This window comes from Procambarus clarkii, chromosome 88, assembly GCF_040958095.1.
Source record: "Procambarus clarkii isolate CNS0578487 chromosome 88, FALCON_Pclarkii_2.0, whole genome shotgun sequence".
Classification (NCBI taxonomy): domain Eukaryota; kingdom Metazoa; phylum Arthropoda; class Malacostraca; order Decapoda; family Cambaridae; genus Procambarus; species Procambarus clarkii.
Genome location: NC_091237.1, coordinates 15,530,423 through 15,555,274, shown reverse-complemented (window position 1 = coordinate 15,555,274; position 24,852 = coordinate 15,530,423). Strand labels below are relative to the sequence as shown.

The following is a 24,852-nucleotide window of genomic DNA, read 5'->3' as shown; positions in this document are numbered from 1 at the left end:
CTTCTAGGCGTTAGACCATAAATAAAGTGTGAACATGCACTAGCGCACTAATCAGTGTAATAATAATTCGCTATTTATCATATAATTAGTGGTCTCGTGACACCTGTGGTTGGCCACACTAACACAGGTGGTGTGGCCAGCAAGCAGGGCAGTCTGTCCCTAAGCCTCGTGGCGGCAGGGTTAGGTGTACCATAGCACCACACCTCCACCACTGTCTCTACCACAGTGATCACTCATAAGATTTCTAACTCATTGTACTCGCCACTAGACTTCCACAGCATAACAACCATAAGACCTCTAGGGCAGTGTAGTACTGTAAGCCAGAGATGCTGTACCTTCTCCAGCAGCTGTAGGCCTCCGGCCGTCTCTCACGTCTCTACCCAGGTTCATTGTCTCTTCCACGCCAACAGTCCCACCACACACACATCTTCACGTCTGACCCCCTCCGTCTTCATGTCCTACCTACCTTACGTCTGATCTCTTATGCCTGACCTTCACGTTTTACTCCTCATACGTCTAAGCCCATTACACACGAAACCCTTAATTACGGCTGACACCCTTACGTCCAATCATCACTACATTTGACTTCTTACGACTAACCACCCCCCCCCCTCCCATTGCATCTGCCCCTGCCCCCACACCCCTTCCTATACGTGTTGCTACCATTAAGTTGCTACTCATTTTTTAACGATGGTGCTAGTGAAACTACAGAGAATATTTGTATTCATGATCCTGACCTCACCTTTGGCCTTCATTGTGATATACAACTTGCGTTTCATAAGCCGTGGACCATCTGGCCTCTCTAGCCTGAGAGACCTTAATGGTGCAAGTCAACGGACGCTAAAGCAAGACATGAACTGTTTACCGCTGGCGAAGAGGCTTCACGTTCAGACTATCCCTCAACGAGGTAATGTGTCTAGCACCTTGTCGGGGATGATAAACTGGAAAGCAAATTACACTGTTTAGCTTAACGAACATTGGGGTGCAGTTTCTGACCCCAATATAAGCCGGTGTTGCCCAGGGCACGCTATCCTCCAGCGACACTCATTCTTACCTGCAAGATGAACCTAGGCACATGAGAACTAGCTTCATTGGATCGAGCTATTCAGACCATTTGAAATTCCGGCATGTCAAACTGAGGGTCATATGGGTCACATTTGTGTTGTCATGAGGGGTCAAACACCACAACTAATTGAAGTCGTTTAATAAAAATTATTGAAGAATATTTTTATTACTTAAACTTAGAAACATACAGTGTGCATACAAATGGTTTAGCGGCTAGCCACATTTATGAATGCAAGGTAATGAAGTAGTTTAATAAACAAAAATGTAAACAACATGCTGACTTCTATGCAACAACAACAAATACATTGTACAAAAATTACAACAGTTCAAAATGAACATATATTTACGACTATTCAATCATTATTAGTGTTTTGTCTTGAGGCTAGACAAAATGACAATTTTTTAATGACAATTGTTGCTGTCCGTGCGTTGCCACTTTGATCAGAAATGACAAGTGTTGATCAGTCAGCCTTGTTCTCTGAGGAGTTTTTGTTGATTTTATGAAGGAAAATAACTGTTCACACCCAAATAAGTAGAACCGAACATTGTCATAATCCTTGTGGCAAAATTTCTGAAGTTTTTGAACTTCTCAGTAAAGTATGTAAAGCAGGGTATCCCTACTTCAAGATTCGTAGCTCTGAGTGTAGAATCCGACTGCATTTCTAATAGTTCTACAGTAGTGTTCAAAAGATGAGAAATCACAATCTTTCCTGAAATTCCTCTGACAACAATTCCAGGTGACTGTCATACTTAGCAAAGCTAGGAACAGACTCCGTATTTGCAGTGTTTTCAGCTCTTTGGACAAATTATAAAAACTGCAATTTTGGCTGTTAAATGACCAAATTACAGTACCCTTTGTGCGGGCCGCAGGTACGCTTGCATAGGGCCGCTTACGGCCCGCGGGCCGTATGTTTGACATGCCTGAATTTGAGATCATGTGTTGATGGCACTTCAATTCCAACTTTTAGAGCAGCCGTCGTCATAAATATTAGCCAAATGCTCGTTATGCTAAACTTGGGGCTATGACGAATGGCTGTCGACCCCAAAGACGCATTCATTAGTCTTAAAACATGATATATATATTCATGATCAGTAATTTATATAATACTAGAGTAAGTATCCGACGATGCTCAGGTGATGATGGTCTCATCTACACTACACACACAACCTTCAAGACTGTAATCATCTTCACCGCCCAAGTACTACCAGGTACCTTCCCTACCCTTCACTACCATCCATCTCGTTCACTACTCTTCACCACTTTCTTGTCATCACCATAAAAATTTTCACTAAATATTGCCTTCATCAGTAAGTAAACTACATAAGGCAAGGGAACTACCAGAGGAAATCGCCAAACCATTACGACTATAAAAAAAATTCAAATCGAAATGTTTATTCAGGTAAAAGTACATACATAGATGAGTTACAAACATAATGTTGGATTTATTGTTAGTACATACCATACCTAAAACCACTAACACGCACAGCGTTTCGGGCAAATGCAAATTTCGGGCACTATGCAGCACTTGGCTACAACGCAAACTAACGTTTAATTATGTTGAAAACAATGTGTTGGATGAACTTGCTGAGGATGTACAGTATGGAATGTTACAAGACTGTTCAGAGTGAGATGGTGAACAGATTCCCTTCCTTGTGATCCTCTGCATGAGCTGGCAGAGATGTGAGGTCAAGTTGATTGGACAGTAGTTTTCTGTAGAGTTCTTTCTGGCTTTCTGTTGTTGTTAACGGGGGTGATATTTACATCTTTCCAATCTAAGGTAACTATCCCTTGGTCGCCAGACTTTCTGAAAAGGAGTTTCAGTTGTAGACATAGTTCATGTGTTAGTTCCTTTATGACTTTTGATTGAATTCCGTCCTCACCTAGTTGTACTTGCGGGGGGTTGAACTCTCTCAACTGTTAATCAACTGGTTGTATTGGTACGCAGTGGGACTATCCCTTCTCCTGCTTCAAACATTTGTATAGGTATTGGGATGATGTCCACTCTCTCTAGAGCGAACAGTGATGTAACGTATTCGTTCAGAATTTTGGCTGCCCTTTTATCGGCTAATATAACTTAATTGGTCTAATCTTTTAATGGTCCTGCCGAGTCCTTTGCTTTAATTTTACTTATTATATAGGCATAGAAAGACTTTGATGCTGGCTTCCTGTCCCCGTCGAGGCCATTAGTTAGATTGTGGCTCTAAATTCACTGTTTGCAATGACGCAGATGTGCAGATATTAGACGAGTCTATCTAATATCCCCCATCTCACAGGTTGGTTAGTCATACATGGAATCGGGAGAACATGATATGCAAATAATGTTCTCTAGCCTACACTAGCGAACTCTGGCAGAGTACAAGAATATCTTCCAATATTCGCGAGTCGATGAAGTAGTTACAGAGCTCAAAGTATCTTATATCATTTGGCCTGAAGTTATTGATAACTGAGCTATAATGGTTGTGTGGGCCTGCGGGCTGCGCTAAGTAGCAGCCTTCTTGATGAAGCCATCAGAAGTGAAGCCTGGACCCAGGCCAGGCTTGGGGAGTAGAACTCCCAGAACCTACTTCGGGTATACTCCAGGTATACCTCAGTCATTTTGTTCTTGTTACAGAGTGGGACACTTCATTCACACTGTCCCTGCTGCAGTGTTGGGATGCCTCATTCACACTGTCCCTGCTGCAGTGTTGGGATGCCTCATTCACACTGTCCCTGCTGCAGTGTTGGGATGCCTCATTCACACTGTCCCTGCTGCAGTGTGGGATGCCTCATTCACACTGTCCCTGCTGCAGTGTTGGGATGCCTCATTCACACTGTCCCTGCTGCAGTGTTGGGATGCCTCATTCACACTGTCCCTGCTGCAGTGTTGGGATGCCTCATTCACACTGTCCCTGCTGCAGTGTTGGGATGCCTCATTCACACTGTCCCTACTGCAGTGTTGGGATGCCTCATTCACACTGTCCCTGCTGCAGTGTTGGGATACCTCATTCACACTGTCCCTGCTGCAGTGTTGGGATGCCTCATTCACACTGTCCCTGCTGCAGTGTTGGGATGCCTCATTCACACTGTCCCTGCTGCAGTGTTGGGATGCCTCATTCACACTGTCCCTGCTGCAGTGTTGGGATGCCTCATTCACACTGTCCCTGCTGCAGTGTTGGGATGCCTCATTCACACTGTCCCTGCTGCAGTGTTGGGATGCCTCATTCACACTGTCCCTGCTGCAGTGTTGGGATGCCTCATTCACACTGTCCCTGCTGCAGTGTTGGGATGCCTCATTCACACTGTCCCTGCTGCAGTGTTGGGATGCCTCATTCACACTGTCCCTGCTGCAGTGTTGGGCACCAAATTCATGATGTCTATGTTACAGAGTGTGGGGCACCACATGTCGTAGTGCACAGCGGGGGACGACTGGGAAACAATATGTGCCAATACGTCAGCCTCTTCCTGCTCCGTCATATCTACGGCATCAGGGTAAGTCATCCAGCCATTCAAAGTCTTCCACCATGTCTACGGCGTCTGGGCGAGTCATTCAGTTACTCTTGTGGTCAGTCAGATATAAAGAAAGGAATGCATCAGGTACGACAGTCAATCAGTTGATCAATAATCCTCTGAGCATTCAGTTGGTCACAAGCTGTTAGAACACATAGCTATGTACTTATTGCAGCATTAACAGTATTAGCAAAATATAATTTAACTCTAACTTGGCCATGTACAAAATTGTTAATGAGTGATTAAAAGCCTGTTCATACATAACAGCGTGTGTGACTGGCAAAATTTCACGTTGTGGTCGAGTAATAAATAAAGAACATCCTTGCAGGTTTCAATCAAAATGGATATGAAGGCAAAACTTAGCCAGGCTTTTAGGAACATCACATTACCCATCCAAGACTCCAAGTGCTTCACTGGACATACTAAGAGTACTTCCTACAATAACATCTACCGGATGCTATACACTGCCGCAAAGGAAACGATAATGAATACTACGAAGAATTTAACAGTGAAGCCCCTACTAAAGAACTCGTACTACGCGTTCGACCACCCCTGTCCCAAGCACCTCATCATGGCTTATAGGGACAAGGCGCGACAGGTCTTCACTTTCAGGGACGAGGTGTTGAACCGGGCCGAGGACAACATCAACAAAGCTCTACAGACCGTGAATGCATCATACACAAGGAAGGACGTGACACTCATCACTGTCCATGTCCGCAGAGGGGATTATGCCCAGTATATCAAGAAGCATTTCAAAATGACACTATTGGATGAAGTCTACTTCAAACAAGCCTTTGATTACTTTAGAAACAGGCAAGTCAATTTTAATACGTAGTAATTATTGCTAAAGGTAAAAGGTATAAAAAAAAGACAGACGGACATAAGTTGCTAACAATGATTTTCTCTTCTCTTCTCTCTCACACACACACACTCTCTCTTACACACACACACACACACACAGAGTACAAGACCAAAGAACCAGAGATCAACCCCCGCAAGCACAACTAGGTGAGTACACACACACACACACACACACACACCTGCTTCCTGGGTTTGTGTGTGGGGGGAAAAAAAATTGTTAGTAGTTAGTAACAGTTGATTGACAGTTGAGAGGCGAGCCGAAAGAGCAGAACTCAAGCCCCGCAAGCACAACTAGGTGAATACACACACACAAACACGCACAGGAACTTTGAGAAAGGTATAGCAGACAAATGTAATTCAGATCCAGGCCTTTTCTATAAATTCATTAAAAACAAACTACATGTAAAGGATAAAATCCAGAGATTGAGAACGGGGAACAGGACTACTGAGAATGAAAATGAAATGTGGGAAATGCTAAATAAACAGTTCCAAAGTGTGTTTGTACAAAATGAGAATTTCAGAGAGCAGGACCAAATACCAATTCCAGAACACGTTATAGAATACATAGAGGTATCTCAAGACGAAGTGGAAAAATTACTCATGGGGATAGGAAGAAATAAAGTGGTTGGACCTGATGAAGTTTCACCTTGGGTGCTGCCAGAATGAGCAACTGAGCTAAACATTCCACGCCATTTAATATTCGAGACATCCTTGTATACAGGAATCTTAGCAGATATATGGAAAAAGGCAAACATAGTACCAATTTATAAAAATGGTAGTCAGAATGAACCTCTAAATTGTAGACCTGTCATTAACAAGTGTGGTAGTCAAAATACTAGAAAAAATAGTTAAGCAAAATGGGATGAACACCCACAGAGTAATGTCATAATAACTTACAGACAGTATGGTTTTCGAACAGGAAAATCCTGTGTACAGGAAAATCCTGTGTAACAAATCTACTTAGTTTTTATGATAGAGCCAAAGATATACTACAGGAAAGAGGTGGGTGGGTGGGTAGACTGTATCTATCTGAACCTAAAAAAGGCTCTTGATAAAGAGTCCCACAAGAAGCTGTTCTGGAAACTGGAACATGCTGGAGGAGTGACAGGGAGACTTCTTACATTGATGAAAAATTTTCTGACAGATGAGGGCAGTAATCAAAGATAATGTATCTGACTGGAGAAGTGTTACTAGCAGAGTACCACAGGGTTCAGTTCTTGCACCAGTAATGTTCATCGTCTACATAAACGATCTGCCAGAAGGAATACAGAATTATATGAACATGTTTGCGAATGATGCTAAGATACTGGGGAAGATAGCAGTCGGAAACGATTGTAATGCCCTTCAAATTGATCTAGATAAAATAAGTGCTGGAGCATCAAGTAGCAGATGGAATCCAACGTGAATAAATGCCATGTTATGGAATGTGGAATCAGGAGAAAATAGACCACACAATTTACAAATTACAGTATATGGAAATGAATTACAGAACTCTAATAAAAAACGAGACCCAGGAGTGGTTTTGGGTAGGAAGCTGTCGCCAGAAGAACACACAAAAACATTGCGAGAGGAGCATATGCAACACTTTCCAACTTCAGACTTGCTTTTAATTATATGGATGGTGAAATACTAAAGAAACTGTTTATTACTTTTGTGAGACCAGAATTGGAATATGCAGCAGTTGTATGGTGCCCAAATCTCAAGAAGGACAAAGAAACTGGAAAAGGTGTAACAGCATACTACAAAATGGCTTTCGGAACTGAAAAACATGAGTTACGAGGAAAGACTAGAGGCATTAAACATGCCAAAACTAGAAGATAGACAAAAAAGAGGTGATATGATCACCACTTACAAACACTAACAAGAATAGACCAAATTGACAAAGAGGAATTCCTGAAACCAGCCACTTCACAAACAAGAGGACACAGATTCAAGTTAAGGTAACAGAGGTGCCAAAACAGATATTAGAAAATTTTCTTTTGCAAACAGTGGTAGACAGTTGGAGCAAGCTAAGCGAGAATGTGGTGGAGACCAAAACTGTTGACAGTTTCAAAGCCTTATATGACAAAAAGAGTACTGGGAAGACGGGACATCAAGAGCTGTAACTACTACACTTAAGTAATTACATATCCACACACTCACTATGTAACTACACTTGGGTAATTACACACACACACTCGCTCTCACATATATATTATACTGTATAATGATATTCAGTGAATATAGAGATATATGCATGTATGTGAGAGTGAGCAAATGCTAGACGTTAACAGCTTATACTGTGATATCCTACATGGGATGAACATTGCCAACATTCATCATTCTTGGGCTAGATAATAATACTCTTAACATTCTACAGAGTGAAGAATCCTGTATTTCTGATAGTGAGCAATGATCATCCATGGTGCACAAAACATCTCCAGGGCAAGGATGCTGTGGTGGCTGGTGAGTAATAGTAAAGAGCATGCCGTTTGTGGTAAACAATTGGTGTCCGAGATGTGGTTGTTGGAAGGTGATGCATCGTGGCCAGGATACAGCTGTTAATAAAGAACAGTTGTCAATTACTGTATCCAGGGCACAGCTGTTGGTAGTAAATCACTGTACTTACCTACCAGTGTTTACAAGGGAGAGAGGTCTAGCTCTTCATGCCCTGCCTACTAATCCTTGTATCTATTACGTTTCAGCTTAACTACTGAGTGGACTGTGTCCAGCATACTGCTGTTGATGGTGAATAACTATGTCCAGGGCACTGCTGTTGGCAGTGATCACTGTGCCCAGGACATGACCTATTGTAGCAAGTCACTGTAGTCAGTATGTGTTTGTAGAAAATCACTGTAGTCAGAATAAAGGTTTGTGTTGAGTCATTGAGCAAGATGTAATTATTTGTAGTAAAAATTATAACATTATTTGTGATGATAATTTACCTGAGGGCCACCATATCTCTAGTGACCTCAATGGGGACAGGAAGCTAGCAGTTTGTCAAAGGTTTCCCTATTGTTTCTGAGGATATTTTACATCTGGACTTTGGAATGAAGTAATGCCTTGCCATTTACAGCTTCAGTGGGTGAGCAGGTCCATGAGGGAGGGAATTATCAAGGGAAGGTGCCAAGCCATTAACACTACATAGCACTGGGAAGGGGGTCAGAAAAAGGATTTGGGATGGGACGGGGGAAAGGAATGTTGCCCAATCACTTGGACGGTCGGGAATTGAATGCCGACCTGCATGAAGTATGGTAAAGAAGTGAATCCTGCTTTATTTACCTGTAGGTGAAAAAGCATCTCCTATTTTCTGTACTACATTGTGGGTTGATGAGCTTGAAGCTGTTGCTCCCCTCCCCCCTTTTAGGTGTTACAAAACTACAAAATTTCCACAAGAAAATTATTCCGGGAGCCAGGTCTAAACATATGGTGGGTGATGATGTCATCACAATACACACCAAGACTCAATCTGGAAAATACAAAACCAGTTGGTTTTTCAGGAGGGGCTTTGTCTGTTATCTCCCTCTATCTGAGAAATCTTTGATCTTCTGGTTACTACTTTTCCATTGGCAACTTTATTTAACACTTTGCATATCTTCAACAGAATCTTTATGAAATTAGGTTTAACATCAGATAAACAATGTTTGGATTGGTCACTCAGAAAGTAAAACCGTACATTCCATAACTGTACAAATAAATACAGCACTGTATTATAATTTTTGGTAAGTCTGGGTGACTTGTTTACAAGCCCTTCTTTTTGTGTAATGTAATTAAAATTTTGTGTACTGTATTGTAACTGTGTTGTAATTGTATTGATTTCAGCAAGATGATTTTTTCAGGTAACATGAGTCAACCAATACTTGATATGGCAGTGCTGGCTCAGGGGAACCATACCATCACCAGCTATGGCACCTTCAGCTTCATGGGGGCAATACTGAGCTATGGCAACTTCACCCATCCCCTCATCCATAATAAAAAGTATACGGACTTCAATTGTGTTGACTTCCCTGGACTTCACTATATCGCCAGCAACACTAACACAAGCAATGAATATAATACCTCAACCCATATCCAAGCAAGAGGAAAGAATTGAAAATATATTTATACTCTACAGTAAACAGTTTATCCATTTACAATGAAAGTAATTTATGAATATAAATGAGGATCTACTTAATAACAAATAGAACAAAATAATTTTGTTTCTTGGAGTATTAAAATGTCTAAATACACAAAGGAGCTCCTCCATAGACCTGATGACAGTGTGATAAAATATGATTAAAGCAAGGTAAAGAAAAATTATTAGGTTCAAACTGAATAAGAATCTTACCACATAAGAGAGGGGAGGTGGGGGAAAGGTTGCCAGTCTTTGCTGTTGTGTTGGATACCCAGCATTCTGACCACTCCCTAACTGCTCTATCCAACACCGCATCCGCCAGCCCTTCACAGGACTGCACCAGCCAATCCTGCCCTCCCTTGAGTACTGCAAAGCTTGATTACTCAAACTTACTCAAGCTATCAGTCAACCTCCACTTGTACTTTAATCAAAGATCCTGCTCACTCAAGATTGTACAGAGTTAAGTTGTATCCATTTCCCACTTGATTCTCTGTAGTTTGTGGTTTTGCCTAACTAGAAACATATAAGTGTGAAGACATGCATTTAAATATGGCTACTAGTAGCATTCTCATTGTTCCAAGTGACAACAATCAAAGCCAATATAAAATTTGCAACAATTTTCTTGTTTAAATTAAATAGTAAATAAGTTTGCACATATTTTATTTATTTATTCATAGATACAAGAGTTCTTACATTCTTGGACAGCCACTAGCACTCATAGCATTTTGGGCAAGTCCTTAATCCAAATTTTCCCCAGAATACGACCCGCCAAATCGTTTAACAACCAGGTACCCATTCACTGCTGGGTGAACAGAGGCTACAGTTAAGGATTGGTGCCCAGTAAATCCTCCTCGGCTAAGATATGAACCCAGGCCAAAGCGCGCATGAAGCGCCGGGCGAGTGTTTTACCTCTGCGCTACAGGGACTGTAATATGCATCAATTAACCATGTAAATGAAATCATGAATGGCATGATTATGAACTATTTATGGCATGATTATGCTCATCGAGGTTCCTCCAAGGCCATTTGCCGACCATTTCTCAGGATGCAACCCACAACAGTTGTTTAACCCTTTGGAACATATTTACTGCAAGGTGAACAAAGGCATTAGGCATTTCTTTTCAGTCAACACTATTTCTGAACTACGTCGTCTTCTGGTTACTATCCTGAGCCATGTCCTCATAGTGTAAAACTACAGTTATGTGAAAATCCAAAGGGACACACGATAATGGTTCTGGCTCAAGCAGCATCTATGGGGCCTTAACTTGGAAAAAGAAGCCAAGAAAGTTTGAACCTGGTTTAAGTATGACAAGAAATTAGAAGAACACATTTGCTAACTTAATCTATCATCATACAAATTTACGTCTGACATCTAGTTAAACAATGAGAGCATTAGGTAAAATTAAATGCTTATATGAAGAGAGAACTTTTAAAAGGTACTTTTATTATAAAAATTTCAAATGTTAATTTTAATTTCAAATATTTATGGCATGGTACAGTACTATTCATATTTGAGAACATAAAGCAAAATGCCTTCAATTAACATGCCTTGATAAAGGTTACTTTAAGTGCTGTACTGTATACTGTTTAATTTCTCTTCCTTATTATTTGCAGCATAGACATCAAGAGTTCTCAGTCGAATCTTTATGTTCCTTCTGAACAACAGATATATGGTACAGCTGCTGCTCTTCCTGTGTGATATTACCTGGAGCACCCGACATTAAGCACCGACCCTCCAGCGACTTGGGGAATGCTATAACATCACGGATACTCTTTGCTCTACACAGCTCGGCAACGAGACGGTCAAAACCTGTGGATAACATAACCTTATAATTGCAGTAAAAAAAATTAAGCTATATATATATCCTTCAAGTCCCCTCTCCAGGCACAGATTACAACCTTCAGCACAAACAAACAATTGATCATTTATTTTTTTCAATATCATGAATGAGAAAAAGCCAATAGCGTGTCTTTATTGGTTAACTTTAGTTATATATCACAGCACTTCCTCACTGGCACGCTTTTAGAGTTGCGACTATTTTGTAATATTGTATGCAAACCACAACAGTCATCAATAGACAGTAATATCTTATGGGAAGTCATTATGAGAGCAAAACAAGCATTCAAAATTGCAAGGAAACATTCTAGATAACACAGCCACCCACAATATTAAATCAATAACACAGCAGATGCATAGCCACCCACCAAACTAATTCCCACTAGTTATCGCACTAGTGGGAACTAGTACTGTTGAGAACTAGAACTAGTCTCTGTTGAGCTTCGGCCTCTAATATTTTCTGTTGCTTTTCAAATTCACATTCTTTCTCTCGAGCCTCAAGCTTAGCATATGCTACTTGCGCTTCCAACTCAAGACATCAGTAGCTGATCATATCTTGATCAAACAGTTGATCAAGATATGATCTAACAAATTATATATTTTTAAACCAGTATGGTTTATGTAAGGATTTGCTTATTAAGGTTCAGTTTAAAGATGTATTAATTTTACCATAATGAGCATCTACAGCAAACTTTAGAAAGATTTCCCAAAGACACAACACAAAAACTTTCTTAAATGGATTTGTTATAGTTTATAACAGTACAGAAATTGGTTATATTTAATTACTTTACAAAATATTTCTATTAAAGCAACGTAAATGTACAGGGATGAACAGTGAAGGAACAGTGCTCCCATCCCACACTGCCCAGGAGTAGAAAAGAATAACATTAGCAAAAACATTATACTGCAAGTTTAAAGCAAAATTAATTGACAGAAAAAGAAAACAGTTAATATTTACCAAGGGCAATTCCACCATGAGGTGGGGCCCCAGACTCCAGCGCTTCAATGAAGAAATCAAAATTAGCTGAACGAATCCCCAAAATATTGTGCAAGACATGGCGCTGCATAGCCGGGTCATGGATTCGCATGGATCCACCACCAATTTCACATCCGTTCAGCACCAGATCGTAATGTTGAGACTTGGCCTAGAAATTCAACTTTAAGGTTAAGTAATTAAAAGGCAACCAATTTGATGTTATGACCCCAGAACAATCAAAACATGGAATCATAGGACAAGATTTGAGCATTATGACAATTATGTATTCACAGTGTATGTCAACAAATTTTATTCTCATCAGAATTTACAGATAAAACAATTGTAAATTCTATTGTAAAATATAACAATGTTTATATAATTTATGTTAAAACAATAAATCAAAATATATCCTTTACTGTATTGATTCTTGTTTTCAAAAATCTTTAATAATGAAATACTTTTAATATATGGCAAAGACCTTGAAGTTAACATCTCACAAAGATTCACATTTAAGATCTTGCTAACAATAGCAATTATTAATGTAGATAGACAAGATTTCCCAAAACTTTCAGCCATTAAGTTTGTAATATCACATCAAATAAGCATCAATACTAGGCTGTGGCAATTCAATTATCAAACATAAGAACATTTAATGGCACACCTTGAGAGGGTCAGTATAGAGATAATGAACATCGTCTTCCTTAGGCAATGTAAATGGGTGATGAACAGACACAATTTTCCCCGTATTCTCATCACGTTCAAACAGGGGAAAGTCTACCACCCACACAAAATTAAATTGGTCCGAGTCCCTCACCATAACCCCATTCTCTTCCATAATCTTCGCCGCTTGTAAACGTAATTTACCGAGCAAACTCAGCTGCAATACCAGACAATAGGTGGATAATTTGAAGACTCTAAAAATTTTAGCTTTTAAAAATACATACAGTAATTACCATTAACTTTAAACAAATTATATTTCAAATAAAAAAGTGTTTGAATATATCACAAATTACATATAATAGTAAACAAATTGAATAAACTGACCACATTGTTAGTTGAGCCCACTGCCAAAACCAGAGTGTCTCCCATCTGAGCCTCAAGAGACTTGGTTAATTCCCTTTGGCTTGCTTCACTCATTTTCCCGGAGAGAGCACCCTTTAATGTGAGGTCCTCCGAGACATAAAACACCGACACTCCACCGAGGCTATGTTCTCTTCTCGCCAAATCCTCCCAGGATGATCTAATTTTTTTGTTGATGTGTGGCTATGGAAGAAAAGCCACAAGTCACTATTACTACTCAAACCATACGAATAAATGTATACTTTTTTGAATATCATACACTTCTTACATTTAAGCCACAGATTTAAAAAAAAATGCACACACTTACTTTGCCAAGAGGGACAACAAAGGCATGAGCAGTGTTACCCGGTAATGCAACAGCGTTTTCCAGCACGGAGGATTCACATTTACGAAGGTGATGTGTAACGTCTTGCAGCTGATAAAAATGATCATTGTTAATGTTATTGATGTTGTGTATGTTTTAAATGATGATCTGGATCATGTCACATCAAATGAGTATTTATACACTAGTTATGGAAGCTGCCTCCATCCACATCCTTCTTGAGGTTATCTTGAGATGATTTCGGGGCTTTAGTGTTCCCGTGGCCCGGTCCTCGACCAGGCCTCCACCCCCAGGAAGCAGCCCATGACAGCTGACTAACACCCAGGTACCTATTTTACTGCTAGGAAACAGGGGCATAGGGTGAAAGAAACTCTGCTGATTGTTTCTCGCTGGCGCCTGGGATCGAACCCGGGACCACAGGATCACAAGTCCAGCGTGCTGTCCGCTCGGCCGACCGGCTCCCTATAAGGACAGATTTGACAAAGAATTTGAATGAAAATTCAAAAAAGAAAAAGAAAATTAGTTAAATTATATTGCAACAGGTACAACAAGGCCAGTAGAGGTGGTATAAAGAACTAGGTCTTATTTCCCTGTATACACTGCCCAATCACTTGGGCTGGACAGTTGAGCCACGGTCTCGCTTCATGCAGGTCGGCATTTAATCCCCGACCATCCAATTGGTTGGGCACCATTCCTTTCTCCCGTCCCATCCCAAATCCTTATTCTAACCCCCCTTCCCAGTGTTATATAGTCGTAATGGCTTGGCACACTCCTGATAGTTCCCTTCCTTTAAGTGCTGATAGGTAAGTACAATTGCATTAAGATAAATTCAAGATGAAAACATGATAAATTATAAAAAAAAACGCATTGCCTGTCTGTAAAGTTATAGGTCACTTTCTACATAAGATGGTTCACAAACATATTTTAAAACCTACCCCAACTGAACCTGAGGAAAATTAAAGACAAAGGTTAAAAATATAATACAGTAAATAAATATTTAAAAAGATATGTTCACTTCATTTAGCCTGTGTGAACTAAATACTGTGCAACACAAAATAATTTTCCTTGAGCTGGCAGCAAGGTTAATCCCACAAAATGAGGGGGTGGTGCTTCACCCACATTTACTTGAAACACAACAGCCAAACAAATATTCTACATGAAAATTACTCTCAAGAAAGTTTCATGGATGATAAGACACATTTATGATATCACAATTCACTCCCACCGCTACCAAGCAGTTGTTTTCTAAGGGAGCCGGTCGACCGAGCGGACAGCACGCTGGACTTGTGATCCTGTGGTCCCGGGTTCGATCCCGGGCGCCGGCGAGAAACAATGGGCAGAGTTTCTTTCACCCTATGCCCCTGTTACCTAGCAGTAAAATAGGTACCTGGGTGTTAGTCAGCTGTCACAGGCTGCTTCCTGGGGGTGGAGGCCTGGTCGAGGACCGGGCCGCGGGGACACTAAAGCCCCGAAATCATCTCAAGATAACCTCAAGATAATCTCATAAGGAATGGGTCCACCTCACTCAGAAGGTTGGCAAATAGGTATACAGTAATTGATTTTGTCAGCCTTTAGGAGGAAACATTCTCAAAGTTTTAAACTGTTATACATTTTACTTCCTACATTTGTATCAGGCTGTAGAGTAATAATAAAGAATAATAACCATTTATCTATCATATTAATTACCAAGCTTTACACAGTAAATGAGAACATTTAAATCTTTAAAACAAGTAGAAAATATTTACCTTCCAATCAAACCTAGTGTCTGGCTTATCAACTCCATAGGAACTCATAGCATCACTGTAAGTTAAGACAGGGAATGGAAAATAAATAGCAGGCAGATGGGTCGGCCACGAGAGCGTTAGCAGGTTCTCTATCAGAATTTTCATCTCTTTGATGGTCACGTCTATCATCTCCAAGTCCACCTACACCAACACAAAGAAGCACATACAAAATTGCCATGTCTCAGAGAGAGAGAGAGAAAATGCCACTTACATTCAAGTCAAAATGATGTGATTAAATATTCGGAATATAAGGGCAAGTTCAAATATGACTAAATATTAGGTGTGTAAATCATGTTCAAATATGACTACATATTAGGTACATAATCAAGTTCAGATATAAAGTATAGTACAGTACAGTACAATGAACTTATCAAGTGTCAAGTTTTCTGCAGAAACTTAATTCATTCTACACAGGGGATAACTACAGAAACTATGATGCACACTCTTACCTGCATAAATTCTGGCTGTCGGTCAGGTTTAGCTCCTTCATCTCTGTAACAAACAGCAAATTGGAAATATTTGTCAAATCCTCCAATCATAGCTAACTGTTTGTATGTCTGTGGACTTTGGACCAGAGAATAAAATTTTCCAGGATGCCTACTAGGTACCACAAACTCTTGAGCACCCTGAAATGAACAAAAATCCCATATATATGACAAGCATACCGATAATATTGATAATACTCTGAAATTTGTTACCAGTGCAAAATGAGAATAACCCCAAAATAAAGTACAAGTTTCATAATATGCCACAAAGATATCATCGTATAAGGAAAATAAATATACCATCCCTACATTCCCCAAACTGTTGTGGTAAACTTACTCGTCAGTGATGTGCTATATTGCTGATATTCCTAGTGATAATACTGCATTACTCCACATGAGGTTAGTAGGATTTAGATCCTACTAGTCTCCTATAGTCTTGTCCTATGCTAGAGGACTAAGTCATTGCTCCATGCACCCTGCCCGAGTCTTGAGCTAAAAGGGGTTTTTGGTCCTCCTTGATCAGTTTCTAGAAATACATTTAGGCTTTCTGACAAAGGTTTTCTTATTCCAACATGTGAGGTCCATGACTCACCACCCATACAAAAATGAAGTATTGGTTAGTTAAAACCCCAGGTCTTAGGAATTTCTGAGAATTAGATAAGAACTCCATATGGTGCAAACCCTATCCATAACTGAAATTGGAAGCTCACTCATATTCCAAAAAATAAACATACGGTAATTCAATCACATGACCCGAGAATGCCAAAATGAAGTCTCTGCCATTTACACGTTATCACCAGACCTTAGGGAATAGAAGACGGTACACAACATAAATGTTGTGATAACTCTGGTAAGACAATAACTAATGTTTCCATCTGTACGTGTACAGAGAGTAATTGCTCAAATCTTTGTCACCTGACTTGCTTAAGATGGAGCAATAACTGTTTTTTGGTGTAACCCCTGAAATATTGTCACCCCTGTACCTCCTTGGATGTACACAATAAGCCCCTCCTCTAATAATTTGACTGTTTGCTTAAATCACCAGGAATGTGCTGGCAAAGCTAATAGGTAGCAGTAAAGTATACCAAAGAGGAAAAAGGAATTATGTTATGACTTCCAAAGAGATATGATATAAATCAAAAGATTGAAACTACCATTCCTCAGGTACACATTTGCATGGAATACAGTACAACTGTGTTTGATATTCTCAAGATAAAGATAATGAATTAACTAAATTAACTAAAATACTTTACAATTTTAACTGACAGTTCAAGGTCCCAACCCTCTCTAATGTGATTTGTTTGTGTGTACTGTACTATACAATACTGTACAGTGAAACACTTTTCTTTAACCAGATTCAAACTGTCGCCAGTCAGTGCAAACCTAGTTTTGACTTTCAGTTTAGGAGTGGTTGGGCACCATTTGTTTTCCTATCTTCTATTCCAAATCCTTATCCTCATACCCTTTCCAAGTGCTATATACACATGTAGTTGTAATGTCTTAGTGCGCTCTCCTAATACCTTACCAGAAAAACTTAAACAATTACCTAAACAGAAAATTGTTACAAATATGGTAAATACCAACACAATTAATTTTTTGCAGCAAAAGGGCTAATAGTGACACAAAGCTAACAAAACTGGAAAAATGTTACACTGCAACGGAAAAGCCAGGGACAAATTAATCCAATAAAGCGAGTCATTACTGACACTGACAAGCCTCAATCTTCTCAACTTATGAACTGTGAACAAATAAAATCCCCGAGAAGACACATTCTCCACATTTCCTTTCACTTAATGCCTCTGTTCACCTAGCAGTAAATAGTGAAGTGCAGTGCACACTGATTATGGGTCAAACCCGGTATAAGTGCTGGACTATTGATTAACATACATACCCCAGGAGTGTTGACAGAGAGAGTTGGTGTGGTGATTTCAACAAATCCTGATCTGTCTTGCAAATAATCTCTCATCTTCTTTGCCATCTGAAAAATATGCAATATGATTATTAACCAATAACAATAGCTAAACAATAATGTTGAAACAGCACAATAAAAAATACAATTTTGTATGCAGTATTTGCAAGTTCAATAATGTAAAGTCTTACACCAATAGATTAATTGGGAGTGGAACCACAACTGTAAAATGTAAATTGCATCTGTTAATTTGATTTTTAAATATACAACAATAAAAAAATACCTCACACGATTAAAATACAAATTTGGACATTTTTACACCAAAGTCAAATCAAATCAAAGACTTTATTCATAGATGGTTGTACATTTATATTAGGAAAGTTTACATAAAAAGTACCCTACTGTACATTAATTACATAAAGAGTCACAAAAGCAGCATACTATGTAGACATTGTAACTACAGTATCAGAATCAGTAATGTAATCCATAACAACTTATATAAATTCCATTCACCTGGACTGAATGGAATTTATATTATAAACTTATATAAATCATTACAATACAGTACTGGCTGGACTATAGGAATCTAAAACAAACTTATATTTTAGGCATAAATTGAGTGAACATTTAGCTAATGGTTTGAAAGATAAAGTGTAAAGACAAGGTGAGGTTTAACAGACCAGTAAGACATACATTGACAACTGATATCACAAAATTAAAATGATGAGACAAAAGTAGAACTAATATGAACTAACTATCCCATGTCTCAATAGATATTTGCACATCCTCAGCAGCCTACATCAATAGATTCTGGGACTATCCCGGCTCAAAATCACCCCAAAGACACAGCTCATAGCACTGATCTGAATTCAAATGGATTCAAGATGCCTGCCGTAATCCCTCTCTCTGTGAAAGTAGTTCCTTCATAAATCCAAATATACAGCTGGGGTTCGCCATGCTTTCTCTACTGACAAGCTGTGTTATACAATCCTGTACACTTGCTACACTATTATATATATAGTACTTATTCTAACAATATAAATAAATGATTATACAAGTAGCATTATATGTAAAAAGCTATGAAGAAATATGTATTTTATTTACTTTGACTAAACAGAAGTTGTTGCCTCACTACTTTCCAAGATCATAAAGTTTGTTTAGAATGCTTGTTGAGAGAGATACAGCATTTGCAACATTACAAATTATCTTCCCAATAGATATATTTCAACAGATGCCGATTAAGGGAGACATCCTTGGTTCCATATCTCACAATATATGAACATTGTTATGAATATTCATAAAAAACACCCCTTCTGTACATGTACTGTACTGTACCTTATTTAAAATATGGATAGACAAAAGGAGAGTGAAGTGTGGTAGTTGTGGTTGGGTGAGGTGTGATCATGGTATGTGAGGGGGGGGGGGCTGTGGGATGTGGGGAGGTCTGTGGTTGTGGAGAATGGCAATTTTTTGGTTGGCTGGGGTTACCTAATGCTAGTTTCAAGAGTTTTCCTACTCATGTTGACAAATGGTGATCAATTGATTAGTAATGCTGTTGCTGGCAGTGTGTGGGTGGGTATGCTGTGGAGAGAAAATTTAGAATGGGCATACAGTGGGTGCTGTAAGCATATGGACCATGTTATGGGTAGTTGGAAGTGTTGGTATAGCTGTCTGAAGGTGTGGGTAGTAAGAAATCGTTGAAGAAGGGAGGGCGAAAGATCACCGAAGAAGGGAGGGGGAAACATCGCTGAAGAAGGGAGGAAGAGAGATCACCAAAGGAGGGAAGGTAAGATATCGTCAAAAGAGGGAAGGCGGGAAGGCAAGAAATCGTTAAAAGTGGGAAAATGAGAGATCGTCGAAGGTGGGAAGGCGTGAGATCGCTGAAGATGGGAAGGTTAGATACCGAGTAGCATACCGATATGAAACTCAAGCAAGTGAAAAATGTCTTCCACAGGAAAGCTACCTTAAAAGAGAAATGAGAAGAGATTATCCTCTTACCTACCGTAGATCTTAATCTTAGATTTCTTTGCAGTTCGGAGTGTCGTAGATCAAGATATCGGTACTTTAACCGCAGCTGCTCATTAGCCTGCAAAATTTATTATGCTACTGATATTATGATAGATACTGCAAGTTTCATTACCTCAATATGTACATGTAAATAACAAACACTTCACCATTACAACTAATTAATAGGTGGACCAATTTCTTGAGAGATATTTGGCATATTAACAAATACACAGAATCTTTTCTACAAAACAAATATTGTACAGGAATGGCTTTTGTTAAGAGAAAAAAATACTCTACAAATAAAGATTATCATTATGAATATATTTATGGTTTCAAAGAACTATACTGTATTAAGTAGTTTCCTATCGAACAATAATGACTTTTGTCTCTCAAAAAGACTTTACAAAACCTTTCATTAAGGTTATTGACATTAAGAAAGTAGTAGGAGAAAGTAGGCCACTAAGAAAAATGTAAAGGTGCCCTGAACAACAGAAATAATTGCTTCTAGACATTGTTCCCAGACCTCGCTCATCCCAACGCTGATTGTCTCCTTCAAAATCTTTATTCTCTTGATAACTAAGTACAGTGTGTCATTGATAGACAATGGCATACACATCAAGAAACCTACAAACATTTTCAAACTGATATGAATGTTAAAAAAATGGTACTCCAGTACAGTATGTACTAACAAACACCAAAGGTATCTATAGGTGATATCTTTACAAATATTATACTGTACAAATGAATATATTGCTTTGTATGTGAGTTCTTACTCTGTTTACTATACAAAAAAAATCATAACCACTGACTTTATATTTTTTTTATTCTGTATTGTTTACTGTAACCATGTATTAGATTTACATAGTGATATCTTTACAAATATTATACAAATGAATACTATATTGCTTTGTATGTGATTTCTTACTCTGTTTACTATAAAAAAAATTATAACCACTGATTTTGTATTTTATACTGTATTCTGTATTGTCTACTGTAACCATGTACTCTATTAGATTTCACAAAAATTACACAAAGGACAGGCTAATTTACCTTGTTAAAATCCCGTATTAGAAATGGAAGGTCTTGGCGAGCTCTACTCAGGACTTCAAAGCTGGATGCCTCAACTTCAATTTCTCCTGTGACCATATCCTTACAATAACAACATTTATTGAAATACCGAGTAACTTTTATTTAATGAACATAATAATTTTGAAATAAATGTCTTAATCCTATACTGTATTACAAGGCATATCAAATAACATGAAAATGTTATTCAGAAGATCAGATTTTAAGTAACATTTCATCATATTACAAGCATTGTATCTAAAGGGATTGTATAATATTCTGTATATACAAGCATTGCATAATATTTTGCATTTAAAGGGATTAATAAAACTGAGATTTTAATATCCAATACCATTACACCAAGTATTAAGGAGTTTTGTATTTCTCTACACGTTTTGAGTAGAAATAATCTAATCATCTTTAACAGTAAAATTCCTTTATGAAATACAAACACTGTAAAGATCCTTTAAACATCTTTTCTACATAAACAAAACCTACAGTTTTGAAGATTATTATAATAGTGTAACTGATCTACTATCAAAGCTCCACGAACATGCCCTTCTCTGAATTTTGGCATGTCTAAAATCATTCGTTCAAGCCCCCTAGTTAAATAAATATATCATTTAATGGATAACAGATCAAATATATAAGCAAAAAACATACATTTGAAAATATATTTAATTTTTTGGCTGCTTTTAGTAATTTATCCAGCAATTACAGTACAGTATGTCTATTTTGCACCAATGCACAAAAATTTGATATTTAGCAAAAACTTATTTTCTAAAGTTTTTAACAATTTATCTACTACATTATTCACGTTTCAGCCATGTCAGATATTCGACTTAACCAAAATCCGAATAACAAATAATAGATAAAATATGGTACTGTAATAATGGGAATGATAAAATATTGTAACAGATCAAAGAATGTCATAAAAAATATACAAACTTCGATAAATTATAATTTTTGTTGCTTAAGTTTAAAAATCAGTCATTTTATTTTTAAATTTAAAATCAGTACATTTTAAATTTACAACAGAATTATGTATCATAACACTGATAATACTTACTTTATTTTCTTGACCTTTGGGTCTGCGACGGACGATCCCCTTCACTTCTACATACGATTCATATGTTGTGTTACTGAGCAGTTCCATGAGCTTGGTATCCTACAAGATAACACTTCATTACATTACACTGCATCAATACTCATCTCTCTTAACGCAGCCACCCTGCAACAGACATATTCTTAACATCAAAGTATTATACACAATTGATGTAATCAAATTGATTCAAAGCAGGTTGGGTATAAAAAGAAAATTAAATTATATAGCAATACAGTACTGTATGTGCTAAAAGGACACACCTTCTCATTAATAATCACTTGAGTGTTTCCAAAAGCATCGCGAAGAACGGCAAATTTGCCCATCCGCTGATACTGAAGATGGCCTCGGAGAATAACTTCCTGGTGGGTATTGTCTGCTTGAAGCTCGCCACACGTGTGGGTCTTTAAGGGTGACCTGGCCCCCCGATGCACTACAAAGACAATATAATGGTTCAGTCATCTTTAAAACAAGTAATTATCAGGTTAAAGTGCTAAATCAATACCTATATGACCATATAAGACTTAAGGAAGGTATGACAAGAAATGAGTTCGGTTATAAAGTTGGAGTGAAGGCGTAGTGTCCAATCATTTGGACAATCAGAGGATCATACTAATGGAGGAAAATAATGAGAGAATAACTGACGTACTGGAGTACTGACGAAGTACTGAACTGAAGTACTGACGTATTGGTATCAGTATTTGTGGTACAGTATCAGCTTAGTTTTGCAGTTCTGGTATTGGTGGTAACATGTTATATGGTGTCAGACTTTTTTTTTTTTGAGATATATACAAGAGTTGTCACATTCTTGTAGAGCCACTAGTACGCGTAGCGTTTCGGGCAAGTCCCTGGAATACGATCCCTGCCGCGAAGAATCGTTTTTACAACCAAGTACTCATTTTACTGTTGAGTTAAACAGAGGCTACAGTTAAGGATTTGCGCCCAGTAAATCCTCCCCGGCCAGGATACGAAGCCATGACAAAGCGCTCGCGGAACGCCAGGCGAGTGTCTTACCACTACACCACGGAGACTGGACATTATATGCTGCCGTAAATGCTATGCGTGTTAGTGGCTTTGCATGAATGTAAAAATATCAATCTTACGTAATCTCACCAACCCATTGTAACTTCTCGCAAATAAATTATCATCATTATCCTTATCTTTTTATTACTGTTGTTTCTAGACAGGTGGGTAAAGGAGCGGATGACTTCAGACTCCTGTTACCCGGCTCATTATTAAATAATCCTTAGCAGGTGGAGGCCTACATTTAATTTAATAAGGCCCATTTAATCCCTCATCACGTGACACTGACCTTTGAAAAAAAACTTCTGGATGTTCATATGACTAGAGAGAACCAGAGACCGGGCCGCCACGGCGCTCCCATGCTCCCTCCTCCTTAACAATTCAGTTGCCTCGGTTATAGGGCGTTTCACTCCCACGATATCTCTCTGCCTTCCTCTGCTTCTCGCCAACAGCCTCAGAAGAACTTCCATAATTAAAATAAAAGTGCTTGTTGTTGTTGGTTGAAGGGCGACGATGGTCAAGGGATCGGATGGGCACCGGATACCGGGAAGCAGCAAAGAAGAATGGGGTCCCTATAGTCTCTTCAGGCCACAGACCACTACAATCTTCTCAGCCCTCATACTTTACAGTTTCTTCAGGCCACGGACATGACGAATGAAGCGGAAGATATGGCGAAAGATGTCATATCGGACGTCTTCGTCTCTCGCACCTGCCCCGTTAAGGAGAACGGGAACCGTGAGGAGGGGAATATTCAGCCTACGAACGGTACTATGTAGTCTGACGCGAGCACTATACAATCGTGGGAAGTGAAGAAGGAGGTGTTCCACTGTATCCTCCTGGGTCGGACACCACTATAGGTATTTGGAATCTACAAATTGTAGACTATAAAGATGTGCAGCCAGGCAGGTGTGCCCAATCCGGGATTCCGGAGACGAGTGATGCTCGTGTCGAAGAGTCAAGAATGGTGACGAGTCCATGGACGCTGGGAGGAGCCCATCCGGAGGCCGGCCAGAGAAGAGGACCAAAGTGCTGGTGCCATCACTGCCTCCCAACTCACGAGGCAAGCCGCCTGGAGTTACGGGAAACTTTCGGTAAGGTTCAGAGGCACATGTGTAGAGTCCTGGAGACCATATGGGCCATCCCTGCTGCTTCGTCGGCCACCTCATTGCCATTAATATTAACATGTGACGAAACCCATTGGAGATAGATCGACCAACCCGAAGTACCAGAGTACGACAGCAGTTATTCATGGATCTGTGACACGGTATGACGATGGACCCGCAAAGAACAGTAAGAGTCCACGTAGAAAACCACTGCCGAGGGCCCTGAAACTTGTCGAAGTACTGTAATTGTAAGGCCAGTAAGTTTGCAAACAGTTCCCCGGCCAGGCACGAATGAGCTTCCACGTCTGATGGAAGGAGAAAGGAGCAAAGTATGCAGCCCCAGAGGTGAATGGTGGCTGAGCAATGTGGGACCCATCTGTGTATACCTCCAAGTATCCAGGGTATAAGGAGGCACGCAGGTCTGCAAAAATTGAAGGGGCCAGACCCTCTAAATTCCTCTTCCGACGAGGAGGCTTGGAAAAGTCCCCATACACCCGGATGAGCTCCTCTGTCCACCCACTGAGGTACCGGAGAGATGATCGATCGTGCCTGGGGTGGGTACAAGGAGAGAAAGAAGGGAAACCTGCGAGTACGCATCCATGGCCCGGACAACGAAAGGCAGCTGACGGCGCCTGGAGTGTCCAGCCGACACA

General features: G+C 39.4%; 2 protein-coding genes across 3 annotated transcripts; one reads left to right on the top strand and one right to left on the bottom strand.

Annotated features, from left to right (window-relative positions):
* Nucleotides 1-129: 129 nt before the first annotated feature.
* LOC123745855 (galactoside alpha-(1,2)-fucosyltransferase 1) lies at nucleotides 130-10,156 on the top strand. The gene is made up of 5 exons (XM_045726935.2): nucleotides 130-907; nucleotides 4,431-4,534; nucleotides 4,881-5,365; nucleotides 7,773-7,858; nucleotides 9,232-10,156. Exons 1-5 carry the CDS (start codon nucleotides 691-693, stop codon nucleotides 9,483-9,485), a joined length of 1,146 nt encoding a protein of 381 aa, XP_045582891.2. The 5' UTR covers nucleotides 130-690; the 3' UTR covers nucleotides 9,486-10,156.
* On the bottom strand, nucleotides 10,150-24,141 carry AspRS-m (aspartyl-tRNA synthetase, mitochondrial). Of its 2 annotated transcripts, XM_045726936.2 has the most exons (13): nucleotides 23,386-24,141; nucleotides 22,337-22,506; nucleotides 22,041-22,139; nucleotides 20,957-21,055; nucleotides 19,902-19,985; nucleotides 17,882-17,968; nucleotides 15,955-16,131; nucleotides 15,467-15,646; nucleotides 13,707-13,814; nucleotides 13,364-13,582; nucleotides 12,981-13,196; nucleotides 12,302-12,488; nucleotides 10,150-11,316 (listed from the first exon to the last, which is right to left on the bottom strand). In XM_045726936.2, the coding sequence occupies exons 1-13, from the start codon at nucleotides 23,564-23,566 to the stop codon at nucleotides 11,129-11,131; spliced, it is 1,995 nt and encodes a 664-aa protein (XP_045582892.2). In that variant the 5' UTR covers nucleotides 23,567-24,141; the 3' UTR covers nucleotides 10,150-11,128. The 2 variants fall into 2 exon arrangements, with proteins under 2 accessions (XP_045582892.2, XP_045582893.2); XM_045726937.2 differs by lacking the exon at nucleotides 23,386-24,141 and having other exon boundaries at nucleotides 22,041-22,202; nucleotides 22,337-22,476.
* Between the last annotated feature and the right edge of the window lie 711 nt (nucleotides 24,142-24,852).

Excerpts from the sequence above, each read along its gene's own strand:
- AspRS-m (XM_045726936.2), bottom strand. The coding sequence starts at position 23,566 with ATGGAAGTTCTTCTGAGGCTGTTGGCGAGAAGCAGAGGAAGGCAGAGA. Across the intron at positions 19,986-20,956 it reads TAATACGGGATTTTAACAAG|GCTAATGAGCAGCTGCGGTT; the intron begins GTAAATTAGCCT and ends TAAATTTTGCAG. Across the intron at positions 13,815-15,466 it reads ACACTAGGTTTGATTGGAAG|CTGCAAGACGTTACACATCA; the intron begins GTAAATATTTTC and ends CATTTTTATCAG.
- LOC123745855 (XM_045726935.2), top strand. The coding sequence starts at position 691 with ATGGTGCTAGTGAAACTACAGAGAATATTTGTATTCATGATCCTGACC. Across the intron at positions 908-4,430 it reads TCAGACTATCCCTCAACGAG|AGTGTGGGGCACCACATGTC; the intron begins GTAATGTGTCTA and ends TCTATGTTACAG. Across the intron at positions 7,859-9,231 it reads CAAGGATGCTGTGGTGGCTG|GTAACATGAGTCAACCAATA; the intron begins GTGAGTAATAGT and ends TGATTTTTTCAG.